Source organism: Bos indicus x Bos taurus, chromosome 27, assembly GCF_003369695.1.
Source record: "Bos indicus x Bos taurus breed Angus x Brahman F1 hybrid chromosome 27, Bos_hybrid_MaternalHap_v2.0, whole genome shotgun sequence".
Lineage (NCBI taxonomy): Eukaryota > Metazoa > Chordata > Mammalia > Artiodactyla > Bovidae > Bos > Bos indicus x Bos taurus.
The window spans coordinates 36614584-36634931 of NC_040102.1; the positions used below are offsets into that span (position 1 = coordinate 36614584).

The window sequence follows — 20348 nt, forward strand, 5'->3', positions numbered from 1 at the left end:
GTCGAGGCTGGCTTCTCGCAGCAGACTGAGACCCTCGATAGGCCACCAGGGCCAGGAGGGCCTGAGCCTCAGGTGGACTCGCGTCCTGGGGCAGCTCCTTCCTGCGGCGGCCTTAGGGGTGGACAGACTCCTGGACCCCTTCGGTCCGGCATCTCACCCGTGAGCTGGGAAGGCCGCCGATGCTGGCCTCAGAGGAGGGCAGGGTGGGATGCAGTGAGATGGGGCAGGAAGGCTCCAGGGAGCACATCCACGTAGGTCTCCATCCGCAAAGAGCTCAAGGGCCGTGTGGGCTCTGGGTGCAAGCTAGCTTTGTACCTCCATCCACACCCCCTCACTCTTCCCTAGGGAAGAAGGTGCACAGATTTGGGGCAGCTTTGGGGCTTGGGGGGCAGGACAGCCAGGTGGCACTGTGTCCACGCTCAGCCGTCCCTGGACCCAGCGTCGCGTGCTTCCTGTTGCTCTCCTGGCTCCGTCGTGGTGCCGGCCCGTGGTGAGTGCTTGCCACGTGGCCCCTGCTGTCATCCCCACCCAGGGCAAGGGGAAGGGGTCGGAAGGAGGGATTCAGTGGGTCCCCAGGGCTCTTGGGAGCAGTGGATCAGCAGTGGCTGAGCTCCGGCTGCGCCCATTTCCCCAGGACCGTGGCTCAGGTGAGGCTCCGAGAACGGCTTCAGGGTCGCACACGTGAGCACCTCCAGGAGCTCGCAGGTCTCTTTCCTCCATCCCTGCCCGGGCCCCACCCCGGCCAGTCCTGCCGCCCAGCGGCCTGCCCGCCCAGGACCCGGGGAGCACTCAGACGGCCTCGGCTGGCGGAGGACCCTGGTGGACAGTGCATTGGTGGCTGGTGACCGCTCTCCTGACGCCTCTCCCCCCTTCTCAACAGTACCTGAACCAGTTTGAGAACTGCTGCGGCCTGCGGGAAGGAGCCATCCTCACCTTGCTGAGCGACATTGGTAAACCCCAGCCCCGGATGTCTGGCCGTGCCCGCCAGGGAGGGGCCTTGCGGGGGCGGAGGGGAGGTGACAGGTCCGCCGGTCTCTGCGGAGGTGGGTTGGCAGGGACAGACGGTGGCGGGGGCTGGTGATGGGTCGGTCGACAGGGCCTAGTCAGGCGGGCGCTGAACTCAGATAGATTTCCCTTCCTTCCGGACTAAGTCGTGTGCACAGAAGAGCGAGTTTCCTTTCCCATTAAAGAGCTCCACTCCCAGCTTTCCCGTAACAGCCAGTGATGGAGTTGGTTGTCCTTTGAATGCATCTCATCCCTTGGCAGTGAATTTTTCCACTTCCTCGTTGGTAGTTTTCTTGCTGGCCGAAGCCATAGGAAAAAACGGTGCTCCTTTAAACCCCGTTTAACCCTTGGCGTCCTCTGAGGGTGTTGACGGCCCTCTGAGAAGGCCTGGCTGGCCTGAGCAGCAGGAGCCCGACCTCGGCGTGCAGGGCTCAGATACCACCTCCCCGGCCCTGGCACCTGCTCTTTTGGGGGCAAATCTGCAAGGTTGATGGTGCAAGGTGACAGTCCGAGATCGAGAGTTGAGAGGTACCCAGGGTTCGTCACTCAACGTTTGCCCCCAGTTTGGGGAATGACACTGTTTTCACCCCTCGCCCACCGCGCCCTCTCGGAAGCTGTGTGTTTTTTCTTTTGGTATGTTCAGACTTTCTGTTTAGGAAAATACCAAGCATATAGGAAAGTTGGAAGGGCAGTGCAGTGAAGCCCACAGGCTCGTCACCCAGGTTCACCAGTTATTGCCACCTCGCCCCGTCTGTAAAGCCGCGTTGCTGATGCTTGGCCTGGGGGGTAGGGGGCTTGCAGTGCCCAGGCTTTGGCCTTGCCCCTGCCACCTCTTCACTCTGGGCGAGAAGGAAGTGAGGGGGAATGGAGGGATGACGTGCTTACGGTTAGGATCCGAGCAGTGGGACGTGGAAAATTCGGTCTGTCCTGTGGATGGGGTTCACAGTGAGGACAGGATGACGTGGCACCAGTCAGGGGTTTCTTTTCCAGCTCTGTTGAGGCGTAGTTGACGTTGGACACGTGTGAGTTTCAGATGTGCAGCGTCAGGACGCTGCAGCCGTTTCACGTGACCTGAGTGTGCGTCCATCACCAGCCAGGCTGCTTCAGAGAGGGAGGCGCCCTCTCTGATTCCCTAGAGAGTCCAGTCCTTCAGCCAGTATCCCACCTGCTCCCCGGACCCCTGCCCACGCTGGCCCGTCCGTGCTGTGCATGGATGTTCACCTGTCTTCTGCGCCGGTGGCCACATCAGTTCATTCTCTTGAGTCGAAGGCAGGTTAGAAGGTTGGAGCATGATCTTTTGCTCTTCGTGGACAGCTTTTGTTTCTGGTTAGAGCTTCAAGTCTTTTCTGTATGTTATTTCTTCAAATGTGTTTTCACTTAGTAGGTTGTTTGTGCATTCAGGAAATTGTTGTTACGATAGTCTCTGAGTGATTGTCTCAGGCACACAAAACTGTCTACTCCCTCATGTACATTTAGCATCCTCCAGTGACCCTTACGATATTTACGGAGCCTCTGCGGGTCTCGTTTTTGGTGTGGCTACATGTGTCCAGGTACCACTGCCTCCTGTGGTAGCTTTCTCTTATGTATTCGAAGTGTGTGTGTGTGTAAGTTACACGTAAGTCAGAATAGTGAGGACAGGTAAGCCCTGGGGAAGCTTAAGTGGCTCCATTCTCCTGTCTGTGGATGAGTATCAAAGGTCGTTAGGTCGCTGGTTCCCTGTCTTCCTCTCTGTGGCCCCAAGTTGGAAATAATGAGGCTTTCTCTGAAGTGCTGGTCTGCTAGAATTAAACTCACAAAGGCCAAGACTTTGTCAACGCTGTGTCTCCCACATCTGGAACAGTAGTACCTTGCGTAGCAGCTGCTTTATACATACTTGTCAGTGAATGAAATAAATCCCAAAGGAAATTAGAAGGACCTACTTTTTATTTAAAAGAACAGCTGTTCACATAAGATTAAATGAGCCATCGGGGGTCAGATAGCAGCTCTTGCCGCCTGTTAGCAGCGTGGCCTTCGGCACATTGCTTATTTCCTTTAATGGATCTGTGTTGAGCTGTGCCGGGTCTCCATTGCCGCACTCGGGCTTCCTCTAGCTCTGGCGAGTCAGGACTGTTCCCCGTTGGGTCCGTGGGCTTTCCACTGCAGCATCTTCACTTGTTGCGGAGCACAGGCTCTCGTGTGGACAGGCTTCAGCGGCTGCGGCACTCAGGCTCAGTAACTGTGGCTCACAGGCTTCATTGCCCTGAGGCTCGTGGGATCAAACCCAGGTCCCCTGGATTGGCCGGCAGACTCTTAAGCACTAGGCCATCAGGGAGTCCCCTGTTACTTCTTAAGGGTAGCAGCTTTATTTGCTGAGAGACGGACACATAGCATGCCTTGTGAGAACCGTCGGGAGGTAGGGCAGTTGCCATGTGCTGGTCCCTCCTGTCCTTCCCCCGGCCCCCCAGCCTCCCCTTTTGGAAAACCTCCGCTGTCCTCAGTTGGGCTGTGACCCAGGGCTGAGGTCCGGTGAGCCAGGCGGGTGGCCGTCTTCCGGGATGTCCCTCCCCGGAAGTGGCCGACCTTGCTCAGACCACCGCCCTTGCCGCCTCCTGGATGCCGTCCGGCCACCTGGCTGGGGGGTTGCTGATAAGCTCAGATTGTCCTTTCAGTCCCTTTTCTGATTTGTGTATGAGATTCATAAAGTTTATTTCTCTTGCACAATGTCGTCACGGAGCCCAAGTTCAAAGGGTTTCTGGGAGTTCCTCCCACATAACTCTTTTGTATTCTGGAACGTTTCCTGAGCCTGTTTTGTTCCAGTTAGTCCCAAGGGCCGACCCACGTCCCTCTGTGGAGCTGCCCTGCTGGCCCCTGCCAGGCTGACCGCAGATATGGCCAGAGCCCACCCCTGCCCCGGGGTGGGTACGTGGCCCTCTCTGGAGGACTCCTTGTTCTTCTTGTTCAGTCTCTCAGTCGTGTTCAACTCTTTGTGACCCCATGGACTGCAGTACGCCAGTCTCTTCTGTCCTTCAGTATCTCCCAGATTTTGCTCAGATTCATGTCCACTGAGTGGGTAATACTATCTAACCACCTCATCCTCTGCCAGCCCCTTCTCATTTGACCTTCAGTCTTTCCCAGCATCAGGGTCTTTTCAAATGAGTCAGTTCTTTGTATCAGGTGGCCAAAGGATTGGAATTTCAGCTTCAACATCAGTCCTTCCAGTGAACACTCAGGATTGATCTTTAGAATGGACTGGTTGGATCTCCTTGCAGTCCAAGGGACTCTCAAGAGTCTTCTCCAACACCACAGTTCAAAAGCATCAATTCTTTGGTGCTCAGCCTCCTGTACAGTCCAGCTCTCACATCCGTACATGACTACTGGAAACACCATAGCTCTGACTGGCCGGTGACCCCTACTTAGCTTTAACCTCTCCGGTGCCACTTGTCTCCCAGAGATGCCCACACAGAGCAGCATCAGGATGATAGACACAGGCATTTCCCAGGGAGCTTCATGTTGCCCGAGAAGATCTTGCAGAGTGCACATGAGCAAGTGAGCAGACGCCCAGGAAGCCTGTGGGTGAGCCCATTTCCTGCGCCAGGACAGGCAGGCCTGTTAGAACATTGCGCTTATGCTGCTGAGAGGTCTGGAGACAGGTGCTGAGGCAGCTGGAAGTGATCTGTCTTCCACATAAAGCGACCTTAAAATAGCTCAAGGAAGTTGTAACTCAGTGGACTCATTATCCTCTGGAAAACATTGCCATATGTTTCCTTCTGCCGGCTGACAGCAAACTCCTGCTTGCTCTGGAGGCCGGGGTCTCTGCTGCCTCGGGTGTGGACTGCCCACGCCCAGGCCAGCCGGATGGGACAGTAAGCGATCCCTGGGGCCCTCCTGGACCTTGGCTCTGCACCGATCTTGGTTCTCCAGGCGGCCGGGGAGTGGTGGTGACCCACTGCCCTGTCCTTGAGCCTCCAGGGCCCCTGCTCGCTGTCCCGTCTGTGCTTTGCTCTCTGAGTCACTGTCTGTCCCCGTCGAAGCGTCTCCAAGCAGGTGTCCAGTCTGTCCACCTCACGGGACAGGGAGGGTTCCAGAGGGAGCGCAGGGCTTTCGGGACTCAGAGCCCTGGCTTTCTGCTCTGTTTCCTTTCATTGTGGCTTTTCTTGCTTGTTCTGTTGAATACCTACGTTCTGACTGCACTGCTGATTGTCATGAAAGGTGACTACCGCATCTCAGAAATTCAGATTATTTCTATATAGAGTACCTGGAAAATCGTAAGTAACCAGGTTTAACAAACATAATCAGAATGAAAGAGCTGCTCTCAGACCTGGCCTTCCCCACTCCCCCAGCTCTGCCTCCTCGTTCAGGGGCCTTTCCTCTCTAGAAAACCAAGGTGACTTTCTGGGCCTGCGTGTCCTCAGCTTGAAATGAGCACGTGGACTGGGTGAGCCCCAGGGTCCCTTCTAACTCTGAGTATTGCATCGTCACTGTTTGGGTTTTGGTTTTCAGAAAGGCCGCCCAGAATGTCTCTGACGTTCGCTGTGCTGCCCCAGCCTGACGGCTCCCCGGGGTCCCCTGGCCTCTCCCTTCCTGCATCCTCTTCTTGGAGCTTCGTCTCGATGCTGTCTGTCTGTCTGTCTGTTCTTTCCCCCACCTGTGTGTCCCTCTCTGCACCTGGTGACCGCCCGCTGCTTCCAGTATCCGTGTGCCGGGTCTTTCTCACGACATCTCAATCCAACTGCATCTTCTCCCAAGTCTGTTTTCAACCCTGACCTCCATCCTCAGCTCCGAATCCACGTCTCCTTGGTGCTTCTCCCTAAGTCACTTCCAAGGTGAAGTCCTCGACGTCTTCCTTAAACCTGATCCCTTCCTGACGTCCTCTGTCTCATCCCTGGCCCCGTCTTCTGCCAGTCACCCGGACATGGGTGCCGACTTTGAATCTCGTCTCTTCTTAGGATCTGCCCCTCTTCCCACCCCGCGCCCCCACCCCCTGTTTGAAGTCTCCAGTCTTTTCCTTCGTGTGTACACCCTGCTTTCCCTTCCTGTGCCCACTGCCTCCACTCATTCAGAGTCGTTCTAGCACCTCACTGTCCTGGGCGCCCATTCCCACTGACTGATCACTCCCTTGTGCTTCTGAGAGGACACGTCCGTCCCCGTCCCCCGCTAGGTCGAGGCCAAAGCTCGTAGCCTCCCGTCTCTCCTGATTCGCTGCAGCCCATTTCAAAACCCGCCCTTCAATCCCCTCGTGAGCCTCTGCCCATGCACAGCTTTCAGAATGCTGTGCCGGCCCCTCCCCTGGCCTGCCCCTCCGTGGGGACCGCCCTGGCCCAGCGAGCATAGCGGGCCTCCCTCTCGGATTCTGCTGCCCTCGTGGCCTCCTCCACCCAGTACTCTTGTTGCATGACCTCTGCCTGTCCTCGACAGTAAGGACTGACCCTGGGTTTGAGGCCTGTAGACCAGATTCAGTTCAGTTCCGTTCCATTCAGTCTCTCAGTCATGTCTGACTCTCTGTGACCCCACGGGCTGCAGCACGCCAGGCCTCCCTGTCCATCACCAACTCCCCAAGCTTACTTAAACTCATGTCCATCGAGTCGGTGATGCCATCCGACCATCTCATCCTCTGTTGTCCCCTTCTCCTCCCGCCTTCAATGTTTCCCAGCGTCAGGGTCTTTTCCAAGGAGTCAGTTCTTCGTGTCAGGTGGCCAAAGTATTGGAGTTTCAGCTTCAGCATCAGTCCTTCCAATGAATATTCAGGACTGATTTCCTTAGGATTCCTTTAGGATATGAGCCATGCCGTGTAGACCAGATTATTTGCGCAGTAAGTGACGGAAATGGTTCGATCCAGCGGCACATTTTCGACAGCTGCAGCCACACAGAAGACACTTGTTCAGGACGGCAGGATGAAGAGAGGGTGACTCTGCGCTTCCCTCTCAGCACTGGCAACACCGCCCTGCCACCTCGCTCGTGAGTCACAGGCTCTCCTTTAGCCAGGAACCCATTAGAGGGACTGGATCTTTCTCCACACCTCCGCACTTGGCCTACCAGCCCGTCTTGCTTGGAAAGCCCAGTGACATCAGAGCGACTGGCACTTAGTAGGCTCACAGCCAACTTTTACTGAGTGAACAGATGTCCTCTTGCCCTTCTCCGTCATGGTGACTTAAACCACCGACTGGTGACTGTCTCTTCTGTCTCTTCTAACCTGTGTGTCAGCTTGCTGGTCTGTGATCTTTAAGTCTTATGAACTGTTTAATTTATTTATTTGTTTGTTTTTGGCTGCGCAGGGTCTGTTGCTGTGTGCGGGCTTTTCTCCAGTTGCAGCGAGTCGCGCTCCTCTGCAGTGGGGTGCGTGGGCTTGTCACTGCGGGGGCTTCTCTTGTTGCAGAGTGTGGCCTCTAGTAGCTGTGGCTCACGGGCTCGGTTGCTCCACAGCACGTGGAATCTTCCTGGACCAGGGATCGACCCTGTGTCCCCTGTACTGGCAAGCGGATTCTTTAACCGCTGGACCACCTGGAGCGTCCCTGGTCCATCAATCTTTGCATTTCCTCCCCGTGGCGTGTATCCCGAGCAAGTGTACCCTCAGGAGAGCTCAGTGGTCCCTTTCAGCTCAGGGTGTGGTCAGTAGGCTTCGTGGACAGTCCTCACACAGCCGCTTCTCTGCATGGGAGTCTAGCTGGTCCTGTCTGTTCCCTCATCTCTGGAGCGTGGTTTGGGATCCTGGCTCATCAGTGAGAACTCCGGAGCGGCACAGTCTGCAGTTGTATGTCCGTGTCTCCCTCACAAGCCGGCGGGAAGCTGGAGTCCAAGACCTGGGTGCCGCTCCTGCCAAGGCCCCAGGAGGCCGCGGTGCTTGATGCAGACCCCCCGGGGCAGCGTCTGTCTGAGGAGGCGCCGCTGCATGGGGTAAAGTCCACACAGAGCGCCACTCGGCACCTCTTTCCTGTCACGGGACCGTGGGAGTGTGCAGCCTGCAGGCTTTCATGCTTGTGGGCCACTTCTCCAGTTTTATGCGCTTGCAGTATCCCTGTTGTTAGGGGCTTTGACTTTTAAGAAAGTTTCAGACACACAGGTATTTCTTTTTTCCATCTCAAATTCTCATGTTCCATCTAATTTAAGTCAAATTAAGTTCTCTCGCCTTGAGAAAATTCTGATTCATGACACGGGCCTCCCCCCCGCCCCCGCCGTGGTCCCGTTCTGTTAAATAAGGCATAGTCAGACCGAACTGAGCCTCTCAGGGACTGATCCTGGAAGGGGCGCTGCCACCGAGCCCTTGCCCGTCAGCGTTTTGACCATTTCACTCAGTGTAAGAAACCGTGTGTTACAACATACACAGGATTGTCAATATGCGTATATAGTGTGCGTGTGTGTACAGTAATAGCGTGTATACGTATGCAGTGTGTGTATATCACACACACACTATATATAGGACTGTCTAATTCCAGGTTTGACTAGGTTGACAAAAAGTATTGAAAACGAGGGACTTCCTGAAATGAGAGCTCAGATGTGTTACGAGCAGTGGCTTCAGCATAAGCAGAGCCCGCTGTTAACAGGGTCACCGGCTGGGTCACCGGCTTGGCCTCCGTCTTCCTAAAGACCCGGGCACGGCTCTCGAGCGTCGTGGCACTGAGCTGTGCCCTCCATCTAATGTGAGCGCTCTGCATCCCAGGGGCTTCTCAGGGCACCTCCCCGCTCGTCCTCCCCCACGTCACTCTCAGTGGGACATTCACGTCTACGTCACAGGCCTTGCCTTAGCCTGGGCGTTCCTACTTGTTCAAACTACAGTGAGTCTCAACGTTCACGTACCCTGGCCTTGGACAAACGGAGCCCCGCCTTTGTGTTAGAACCCCTGACGCTCATGTCACACAGCTGCACGGGCCCTGGGGACTCGGGGGCTGAGCAGACACACCCCATCCTCCCCGCAGGTGCTCCCCGCTGGCGTGAGTTCACGTGAGGGGAGGCCGTGTCCCCGTGTGCAGGGTCGTGCCCAGACGGTTATCAGAGCCTGTTTTCACACTGCGCTTTGACCCTAGTAAAAGTCAACAAAACCAAAATGAAACTGCTGGTGAGAATCACCAGGCTTTTTTTTTTTGCCACGCCCCATGGTATGTGCGATCTCAGTTCCCCGACCAGGGATGGACCCGCACCCCCTGCAGTGGACAGGCATCTGAACCGTGGCCATGATGGCCAGGGAAGTCCCCCAGCAGACAAGGTGGGTGGCATATGGGGTGTACCTTCTGAGAGCAGTGGGCATGTTGCTTCATCTGGACGTTTGTTGGGCCTAAGCCAATCTGCTGTGCCCAGTTGTGAAAGCCAAGAAGAGGGAACAAGTGTGAAATGTTGAAACTCTACGGTCAAAGGCTGGATTTAAGGGCAGACTCAGTGAGAGTGCGATTTCACCTAATGTGTGGCTGGAATGCCCCTGAGAAGGTGGAAGGTGGGTGTTTAACTGTCAGGGGTTTCCCTGTGTGTCAGGGGTTTCCCTGTGTTTTCAGAAAACACTCAGCACGAGGTCTTCACACAGCATGTCTGGCCCCTTGGGCTCTGCGAAGGGTGTCTCCTCCCCCTTGGGGTGCACCCCTTCCCTGCTATGCCCTGGCCCAGACCCTTTAGTAAACTTTTCTTAGTGTGGTTATCGCTTTTGCTTTTGACCTTTTTTTGCCTCTAATAAAAAAAAAAGAGGTTCACACCATTACAACATGGACATCCCTCTGAGTCAGGTAATATAAGCGTAGATAATTTTTAATAATTGCCAGTTATACTGTGGATTTCCCGTGATTCCTTTAGCCCTTCCGTGATGGGTGACTTTTCATTCGTCTCTAGTGATCTCACTTGACACCGCGCAGTCCGCACCCGGGTTTGTAGGTGATGCTGCTGTTGGCTTCGTAAGCTGGATTGCCAGAGGCAGAAGCAAAGGGTCAGACGATACGTACGTCTTAAAATGGAATAGCTTTTGCCATGTTTCTTTCCCCCAATTGCACAGCAGTTATTACTCCTTCCAGCGATGTAGGGAGTGCCTTTCACATCTCATCTGAAATTCCTTCTGCTTGAAGAAGTGAAAAAGCATGTTGTTCCCTTCACGCGTGCTTTGTGGACGGCCAGTGAGCCTGAGCGACTTCGTACGCAACCGCGTAATTGCTTGCGGTCCGTGTTTCATTTCTACTATAAGCTCCCCTTTCATGTGTTCTTTGCCAGTTTTTCTACTGGTTTGCTTTCTTTCTTTGTTATTAGAATGGTCTTTTCTTTAGTAAATCACTAATTGCTTAGTTCTATTGATAGTAGATAATATTATTTTTAAATGTGCCTAAGCTCGGAAAATAAAAACATGGTCATTTTCTCTTGAACCCCATCCTCAGTCTTTATCCTTAATCCTTCTGGCCTGAATCTAAAATCCTGGGAAGCACCTGTCTAACCCACTTCTTTGGGTTTTTTTATGTTCCTTTAAAGTAAAAAAAAAAAAAAAAGCTTTTTTTTTTAATTTAGAAAAGTAACATAACATTATGATTCTGAAAATAGTAGTGTCGCTTCCCTAACACCTGCGTTGCTTTCTTACTGGCTTGTAGGAGTTTTTGTCTGTAGATGCATGTTTTTGGCATATGTGTTACAGATATTTTTTTCCCCCTTTTTTGGTCTTTTGCTCTTTGTATAGTATCTTTTGCCATAAATTTTTCCTTCTTTCTTTTTAAGTGAAGTGTAGTTGATTTACAATATTTCAAGTGTACAGCAAAGTGATTTGGTTATAGAATGTGTGTGTGTATGTAGTTTTCATTCTTTTCCATTATAGTTTATTATAAGCTGTTGAGTATAGTTCTGTGCGCTATACAGTAGGGCCTTGTTGATTATTTTATGTTCTGTAGTGGGTGTTTATTCATCTCAGACTCCTAGTTTATCCCTCCCGCTTCTTCCCCTTTGGTGACGGTTAAGTTTGTTTTCCGCCTCTGTGAGTCTGTTTCTGTTGGTATGTAAGTTCATTTGTATCGTTTTCTTTTAGATTCCACAGGTAAGTGATACCATGTGATACTCATCTTTGTCTGTCTGGTTTGTTTCACTTACTGTGATAATCTCAGGGTCCATCCATGTGGCTGCAAGGCATTGTTGCGTTCTTTTTCACGGCTGAGTGATACTCCATCGTGCGTGTACCATATCTTCTTCATCATTCATCTGTTGATGGATGTTTAGGTCGCTTCCGTGTTTGGCTGTTGTAAATAGCACTTCAGTGAATGCAGTGGTGCGTGTATCTTTTTGAATTAGAGTTTTATTAGAGATAGTAATATACGATTCATCTGGTAACTTTATTTTTAGCTGTTTAAGGACCCTCAGTACTCTTTTCTCTAGTTGCCACAAACTTTTAAAACCTCTTTGTGTTATTTGTTTAGCTTTTTTTTAATGCCATATAGTTTTCCTCCCATGACGCTTTTTTTTTCTTTTTTTTTTTGCTAAATTTATCCTGTGGTACTTTAGAATTTTTGCTGTTAGTGTGAATGGGATTTTTTTTTTCCTTTCAACTGGATCTATGACCGGGCAAAAACTGTTGATTTGTATCTACTTGTTTTGCTTGCAGACAACTTACTACATTTCCCCCAGTTTTTAGTCTATTGAGTCTTCTACGCTTAGAGTCAGATCATTTCCAGATAAAGATCATTTTATCTCTTTCTAATACTTCTTGTTTCTTTCATCTGTGGTACATCCAGGTTGTTAGGACTTCTGTTAAAACCTCTCTTAGGGGTAAAAGCCACATCCTGATGGTCTGAGCCTTGGCCGTCCTGGCTCACGTGGTCACGTTTGTTCTTCACAGCAGACGCTGCGGTAGCGAGTGAGCCGGGTGGTGCGGGCTGCTTCCTTGTCAGCTAGAGTCTGAGCGCTTTAAAGTTGGGAACCACGTCCTCCCTTATTTCACGGCCCTCAGAGCCCAGCAGAGGACGGGGCACATGGCAGACGCACGCTGGACCGGCAGGTGTATTGAAGGCGCCCCCCATTCTCCCCTTCTAGGCACCCTACCCCGCTTCCTCCCTGGAGGCAGCTCTGCCCTGCATCCTCTGCATCTGATGACCAAGTGCTGTCTGCCCAGAGGGCCCGTCTCCCTTGCCCACCCTGCAGAATTTACTTTTCGAGCCTCTAGACCAGAGAAGGTCCCCGTCTCAAAGTTAATCAGCACCTCCTGGAGGGCTTGATAGAGAGCAGACTGCTGGGTCCCCCCCCCAGTTTCTGATTCACTCCACCTGGGGCGGGACCCGAGGGTTTGGCGTTTCTGTGTACCAAGTCTGATGCTGCCGGACTGGGCTGTGCTGTTTGAGAACCGCTGCTCGAAACGGGAGGTGGTGACCTCGTGGATGGAAGGCTCGGAGTTCTTTACCCGAACCAGGCAGATTCTGGTGCTGGCCCAAGTTCTGCTCACGTAGCCAGGTCTCCCTCCCTTCACTGGCTGGGCGTCTGTGGGCCTGTCCCCCACCGCCCCCGCTGTGAGCCCCTGCACGGAGTCGGGGTGTGTGTCCGGGACACGCAATAACCATCTTTCACTGGGAAGGCAATGCCGAGTAAAAGGCATCGTCCAGGCTTAACGGGAACTCACTCCCCTTTCCACCCTCTCAGCCTCTGCACTTCGATACCTTCATGAGAACAGAATCATCCATCGGGATCTGAAGCCAGAAAACATTGTCCTGCAGCAAGGGGAACAGAGAGTGAGTGACCCTGCGGGCCAGCCTCGGGGAGGGGCGGGGGAGCGTGGGCTGAGCAGCTGGGGGCAGGCAGTGGGGGCGAGGAATGCGCTTTGCGTGCCTGCTTATGTTTGGGTTTCCTTGCTCATGCGTTTGCTTTGATTCTCTGGGAGTGCTCTTTGAATCGAAACAAAATCCAGCACCAAGTTCTGGCTCGCAGGTTGACGCCAGTTTGAACAGACCACATTGTTAACCATCCCAAGATGCAGGAATCCGATAAGAAAAATAGTGTTTGTCTTCCACCTGCCACCCCCTCCAGCCTTGGGGCCTTGCACTTCTTGGAAACATGTTTTTTGTTTTCTGTTTGTTTGGGAGCCTCAGCTTTTGAAGCTCACAGAGAATCCAGCTGTAGGTGGGTTCTGGACGTGGCCGAAAGGATGTATTTGGAGCTGGCCTGGTCCAGCCTGCAGTTTCCCCAGAGCTCTCAGGGGCCCCCCTGCTCAGGTGTGGGATCACCTCCCTGCAGGGCTGGGCCATGTTTGTTCAGCTGGGTGGCGAGCAGGGCTCAGATGAGTGGAATGCAGCCGCTCAGCCGTGGGCCGTCTGATCTCTCCCCCGCGGCTTCCGTCAGCGTAACCCACGCCCGTCCTGGCCCTCACCTCTGTCCCTGTTCACACCCATTCCCGGCAGTCTATCAGAGGTTGGAGAATTTAAGGTGTTTACTGAGAAGGAAGCCCACCTGGTCCTTCGCGTCACGGCAAGTCCAGGGTTCGCAGTCCCGAATTCGGGGTGCGTGGTCACCGAATTCTGACCTTCCTCCAGCAGGTGTTCACCAGGCAAGGGGGGACACGCGCCTGGCGTTTCTACGTTGTTTCTTTTGCCTGAACCTACCGCGTCTAGGGCATTCTCCTGCCTATTTGGCGGTCCTTAGGCGCTTGGGGTCTTAGGACTGGGAATCCAGAGATACACCCTCTGCACCAGCAGAGGTGCTCAGGATTCTTGAAGGACAGCGGACTCGCGGAGCCCTCAGATGTCTCCCCCTCCTTGATTTTTCTTCCAGTTAATACACAAAATTATTGACCTGGGATACGCCAAGGAGCTGGACCAGGGCAGCCTCTGCACGTCCTTCGTGGGGACCCTGCAGTACCTGGTAAGAGGCGGGTTCCCAGGTCTGCGCATCAGCCTCTCTCTGGAGGCCATGGCCGCAGGGCTCTGCTTCCTCCCTCACCTTCTGCCGTCTGAGCTTGCCGGCTCTCTGGATGACTCCTGGAGGCACAGGAAACACTGGTGTGTGAGGTCAGACTCCTCGTCCTCCCAGAGGCCCAGGCGGGCGCAGTCATCCTCTCACGTCTAAAGGGCTCTGCTCCTGGGCCTGCGCGCGTCCCGTGACCCCCCATGCTGCGGTGTTCTAGCCCAGAGAGTTTAAACCAGGCTCCCGCTGCTCCAAAGGGCTCTCCGTTCCCACGCCACATCACGGGGGCCAAGGGCAGAGGGCTGGCTTCCAGCTCCAACCCTTTCTTCTTCTTATTTGGTCTGAATGTTGTGGCTCTATTTGAGTCCCCCATTCATCCAAGAAATACTGACCACCTGTAGTTTTTCCTTTTTATGTTTTATTTTTTTTTTGTGGGGGGAAGCCACATTGCACATGCATATATTTAAGGCTTTTTTAAAAAAATTATTCATTTTAATTGGAGGATAATTGCTTTACAATAGTGTGATGGTTTTTGTCGCACATCAGTATGAATCAGCCACAGGCATACATGTGTGCGCCCACATCCTGAGTCCCCCGCCACCTGCTGGCCTCCCCACCTCATCCTTCCAGGTCGTCACAGGGCGCTGGCTCTGGGTGCCCTGCTTCATACATCAAACTTGCACTTAAATGTATTTCTTTCTTATACCAAGAAAGCCACTTTTCTTGGAACCCAGTGCTTCCCAAACCTGTTTTTCCTGGAAGCTCTTCCTCACGTCCTGCAGACAAGCTGCAAGCGTCGTTTTAGAGTTTAGGAAGAAGGTGGACGAGGCCCCGGTACACAGATGATGAAGCAGTTGGACTTGTGATAAGGACTGCGAAGGGAGAGCGCGGGATGTTGTGACACATTAGGGGGACCCTGTGCTGGGCCTGCACGTCCAGGGACTGGGGGTGCGAAGAGGGAGCTCCAGGCAGTGGGGCAGCAGGAGGCGCCCAGAAGGCACGGCCGGAACCAGAGGAGGAGGAGGCCATCTCGGGTTGAGGCTGGAGAGGGAGGCGGGGGACAGGTCATTCAGAGCCTCGCTGGCTGCGTTAGAGACTCCAGACTTGATCCTGAAACCTCTGGAGGGACGGTGAAGGGTCTTGGGCATGAGAGGAGTCAGGTTTACCTTCAGAAGAGACCACACTTGGCACAATGTGGAGGGTGAGCTGCAGGTAGCGGGCGAGTGGTATGGAGGCCGTTGGGGCGGGCTAGTCTGAGCCGGTGGGCAGCGTCAGGATGTGGAGGACGGCTCAAGAAGTGCCTGAGAGAGGGGCCTCCCTGGGGAGGTTAGGACTCCGCGCTTTCACCGCCAAGAGCAAGAGTTTGATCCCTGGTCAGGGAACTAAGATCCCACAAGCCACGCAGTGCGGCAAAAACAAAACAAAACACCAGCAAACAAACAAATAACAAAAAAAACAAGAAAGGCCGGAACAGGTTCAGCAGGACTTAGTGGTAGATTGCATGTAAGTGATGACCAGGAAATGTGGACTGAATAACGGAGTCTGCGGTTTATAAAAGAAAAATGAAAGAAAGTTGAAAGCCCCTGGGCTCCGTGAGCTTAAATAGCCTACTTGGGTCTTACATAAAAAAGAGAAGGTCCTTGTGAGTGCATCCACACTCCCATTAACCCCCGCTGGGCAGTGGACGCTGTCCTTTCATCCCCTGCTCTGGTGGGTAGAGGTTTCAGGGTGGGGACCTGGGGCTGTGACTCAGTACCTGTGCCCATGGAGCGGGGTCCTGAGGGTCCTGCCCTGTGTCCTCTGGACCCCTTGTCGGCTCAGTGCCAGTGAATGTGGGGCCTGAGCTCTGACCATTCGCAGGGCCAAAACTTCTGTCCAGAACCAGACACAGAGGCCGACCTGACCGTCCCACGCGTTTCGTCTTGGCTTGTGGTCCTTCGTGTCCTGCCTGCCCCCAGCCTGGGCTCAGTCCTGCCTGCACGCCTCAGGGTCCTTTCCGGAACGTCTGCCCTCAGGCACCCTGAGCCGGCCCCGCCCCGCCTGTGCTGGGAAGCTTCCTGTCACCCTAGCCTGACTGCTTGGGCAGCTGGCCTTCCCTGCTCGACTGTGACATTCTGTCCCATCGTGAACCGCGTTAGGGGGTTGGCCGGCATTCGTTGCATACGCTGTGCCTGGGTTTGTGTGGCCTGGATCACTTCCCTTTGTGGCCCTGCACGGCACCCGGGAGAAGGGTGCACAGCACACCAAAACCCCCCTGCCCCTGCCGCAGGCCCTTCTTTCAGCCCTGGGATGGGATGAGATCAGAGAGTCTAGATTCTACCCTCCGATTCGTGGCCACCTCTTCCCTCAGAGCGGGGTCCAAGGAGCGTGGGGCAGGCCAGGGTGCTGGGCACCCCCCCATGGTGGCCCCTCAGCGTGGGGTCCGGGGAGCGTGGGGCAGGCCAGGGTGCCGGGCACCCCCCCATGGTGGCCCCTCAGCGCGGGGTCCGGGGAGCGTGGGGCAGGCCAGGGTGCCGGGCGCCTCCGGGAAGCGTGGGGCAGGGCAGGGTGCTGGGTGCTCCCCCGTGGTGGCCCCTCAGCGCGGGCTCAGCTCAGGTGTGTGCCCCCCGTCCCCGCAGGCCCCCGAGCTGCTGGAGCAGCAGAAGTACACGGTGACCGTGGACTACTGGAGCTTCGGCACCTTGGCCTTCGAGTGCATCACCGGCTTCCGGCCTTTCCTGCCCAACTGGCAGCCCGTGCAGTGGTGAGTGAGCCCCGGGCCCGCCCCCCGGGAGGGTGTCCCCTGCCTTTGCCAGATGCCGCCTCCCCTTCCCGGTCTCGTGGGGCGCCCCAGTCCGGGCCTGAGACCCCTGTGACCTGTGACCCCAAGGAAGTCCTGTTGCGACCCGGCGTGAGCACAGCCTGAGCTCCAAGAGCCCTGGATTCTGAACCTTAACAGCCCAAATCCCATCCTGTAAATGACTGCTCTGTGCAGGGCAGGAAGCCAGTGTGTTTACAGAGTGTGTGTGTGTGTGTGTGTGTGTGTGTGGTAAACAAGCAAAGGGCATGTTCACAGGACAAATAACGGGACGTATGTACATGGAAGTTTATTGTGGACAAATATTACTGCACCTCAGTACAAATTTTTTTTTTACATACGGCAGTATACACGTTTCAGGGCTGTTCTCTGATATCATCCCACCCTTGCCTTCTCCCACGTAGTCCAATGGTCTGTTCTTCACATCTGTGTTTCTTTTGGTGCTTTGCATATAGAATCATTGTTACCATCATTGTAAATTCCATTTATATGCATTAATATACTGTATTGGTAAAAGAATGAAACTAGAACACTTTCTAACACTGTACACAAAAATAAAGTGGATTAGAGATCTAAACGAAAGACCAGAAACTATGAAATTTGGATTTAAAAGCATCAGACAGTGGACCTGGTACACTGCTGAAAAGGTATTTTCTAATAAGGAATATGATCAAGGTTTTAAAAACTACTCTGTATTTTTAAACTTTTCTTCTAATTGTAATACTAATATGTGGTTCATTATATACATAAAAGTTAATCATTACTGAAATGCATCATTTAAAAGTTCATGTTCCCTTGAACCCATTAGGGTTCATTCACAGTGATTCCTTGAGGGACCACACACTGAAACGATAGGACCATTGTCCAGAATTTTTTATCTCCAGTTTTAGTGTTTGGAGCAGTGCTAAGTTCTCGGGGTTCATCCTTCAGAAAGCAGAAGAGGGAAAAGTCATCCCACGCCACCTGCTTGGTATCCGCCCCCCCACGCACGCCTGGCACTGTTGGCTTTGGGCCCACCTCAGGGCTGTTTTGTACATCCACAAGTGAGCGGCATGGATCTGCCCGCTGGCTCATTTGTGGATTTCACCCCTTCTCGCCTCTTGATGACATCGCAGGCACGCTGCCCTGTGAGTACTTGTCCAGGGTTTTTACACTGAGAATTTCCTCCCGCCGCCACTAACATTCCTCCGTCTCCAGACTCTTCTCCTGTGTGCCTGTGTTTGTTCAAAAAACAAAGTAGGTTACCATACGTGCTCTCACAGAACCTGCCTTTCACACTTAACTCAAATAGCTCAGGGAAATCCTGGTCTATCCACAGGTATTTCCCTGGGTTAAGTTCCTAGAAATGGGATCAACATACCAGATTGTGCACGTGTTCAAGGTTTTTGGTTTGTACTAACAACGTGCTCCACAGAAAGTTTGTGTGAATAACATTTCCACCAGGAACATGCAAAGGTCCTCTCCCCCTGCGCCCTTTGTGGGGCAGCACTGGCTGATGTCACGTTTCTCAGTATCTTCCTGGGAGTACCAAAAACACAGACTTTCTCAAAGGACACAGGTACTTACATCATGAGAATGTTTATTTGTAAGACCAAGACGTAGCCTTTGAAATCGGTTCAAGAAGAGTAGCTTTCTGTGACGCAGTCCAGTTCCGTCACCGTTTACACACCAAACACAGGAAAGGATGACCCAGGCTCGGTCTCCATGCCCGAGGGGCCTGCTGACGTGGCGGAGGGCGCCCTCCCGTGGGGACTGACGTTAGCACAAGCAGCGCCCTGAGCTGGGCTCCGTGGCACTGACTTAGCTCCTTGCGTTAACAGTCACACCGCATCATGCGACCGTCACGACAGTCACTTTAAACTGTCTATACATGCATTCTGTTTTTAACTCACCAAGGGACGACTGCAGTTCTGTTCAAATGTTGAGCGTTTCCATTATTTATAGCAAGGTGAATCAGAAGCCGTCAGAACTAGAGGAAATGCCATTTGAAACCATCCCTGATGGCCCGGCTGTCTGCAGAGCCAGCCTCCCTCACGTTGCTGGGAGGCCAGGTGACCACTTCCAAGCACGCATCTCTGAAACCCGAGTTTGTGAGACGTGCCTGTCTGGTCTGCCTGTAATGCCTTAGGCAACTTTTAACAATTTCAGTCTCATCTCAAACGGCAGGTAGATAGTAATTTCAGAACAAATGCAATTTGAGCTTTATTATTCTATCATAAAGCTGCTTTGAAGGACCAGTCTTGAAAATACATTTTAGGACCAGCCTAAGCAGTGAGCGTTTCACTCGGCGTCCTTTCATTTATCTGTGTGATTTCCCGTGGACAGACTTGAGTTTCTATCAGAACACCATCCCACCGTGTGTCATGACAGCCTGATTCCAGCAGGCAGGTTCAAGCCACACCCTGGCTCTTCCAGGCTCTGTGTTCTCCACGTGGCTCAGTTTACCCCCCCTGCCAATGAGATTTCAGGCTAAAGCATTTTCCAACTGAATCTTCCGTGTCTTTCTGGAAAGGAAGGACGCGGACATTCAGACGGAGTAGGAGGAGCACCTGTCCTTGGCTCCAAGTCCCTGGTTCTTTCTCTAGTGTGTGACCTTGGGCAGGTCGTTTCCTGACCTGGTGAGGGTGGGGGGTGGGGGACTGAAAACTGCCTACCCCACAGAGGTCTCGGGTGGAGAAGGCTGCATTCACTGTCAGCTCTTGATTCTCTGTGAAGCGTCGCAGAGAACATGTGAAGCCAGTTTAAAATCTTTTTTCTTAAACACTACTTCAGATACATCTAAAGGGTCTCCTAGTTGGAAGACGTTAGTGCTTCACTTGCCTTTAGAAGTCAGGCATAGCCATTGCATTTAGAGGGAAGTGCGTGGTGTGTGCAGATGGCACGTGAAGGAACCGTGGTGCAGATGTCCTGTCTTCATTCTCTGTGTTAGATGGAAAGTAAAAGAACAAGCCAGATGGGCCGGGGTGCGGTCAGGAGACAGCGGTACAAGCCCGCAGGTTCCTGACTCTCACCGGGCAGTACCGCTGCCCTTAACCTCCCAAAGAAGCATCCCAGTGGGTTGCTGGGCCTCACAAGTGGTTCAATAGCCCCCCAGGGGGATCCTCTCTGGTTGTCAAATGGAAGGTCACCCATGTAAGGGGCTGTTGGGCACCCGCTTACATCAGGGTCACTGCACGCAGCGTGACGGTACACGCAGCGTGAAGGCTACACGCAGCGTGACAGTCCCCCCACGTCCACAGGCACTCCAAAGTCCGGCAGAAGAGCGAGATGGACATCGTGGTAAGCGAGGACCTGAACGGGGCCGTGAAGTTCTCCAGCTCACTGCCGCACCCCAACAACCTCAACAGGTACGCCCCCGGCCTCTCTTCCTCCTCCTCTGCGGCCTGTCCTTCCTTTCTAAAGACGGGGGTTGGGGCCGACGTCCCCGGCAGCTCTGACCCCAGGTCCTGCCATCGTCCATCTCGGTCTTAGCACGCCGTCCCCACCCCACCCGTCTGGAGTCACCTCCTGGGTTCCCAGCACCGCTTGTCGCCCTCCTCAGCCGTGGTGGCTCTGCCTTGCAGGCGTTTGGTCTGGCAGAGGGCTTACTTCCTGGTCAGCTGTAAGCTCTGAAGGGTAGGGAATTGCCCCTTATGCTCTTTGCCCATCCTTCTGCAGCCTGGCACTGTGTTACTGCCAATAAATAAACCTTTGCATTTGAACAGCATAGCAGTCTGGTCTCAGAACCAGAATATGA

The 20348-nt window shown here is 53.6% G+C and overlaps 1 protein-coding gene and 1 long non-coding RNA gene across 3 annotated transcripts in view; one reads left to right on the forward strand and one right to left on the reverse strand.

Annotated features, from left to right (window-relative positions):
- Positions 1-20348, forward strand: part of IKBKB (inhibitor of nuclear factor kappa B kinase subunit beta) — a 52548-nt gene that overhangs the window by 19217 nt on the left and 12983 nt on the right. For both annotated transcript variants that reach the window (XM_027529809.1, XM_027529811.1), the window contains exons 5-9: positions 881-950; positions 12559-12647; positions 13684-13773; positions 16434-16558; positions 19852-19959. In XM_027529809.1, the coding sequence (XP_027385610.1) occupies positions 881-950; positions 12559-12647; positions 13684-13773; positions 16434-16558; positions 19852-19959 (482 nt within the window). The remainder of the gene's footprint in view (positions 1-880; positions 951-12558; positions 12648-13683; positions 13774-16433; positions 16559-19851; positions 19960-20348) is intronic.
- LOC113884820 lies at positions 16887-18669 on the reverse strand. The gene is made up of 2 exons (XR_003509021.1): positions 18179-18669; positions 16887-17826 (listed from the first exon to the last, which is right to left on the reverse strand). It is a non-coding gene; the product is annotated as an uncharacterized LOC113884820 (long non-coding RNA).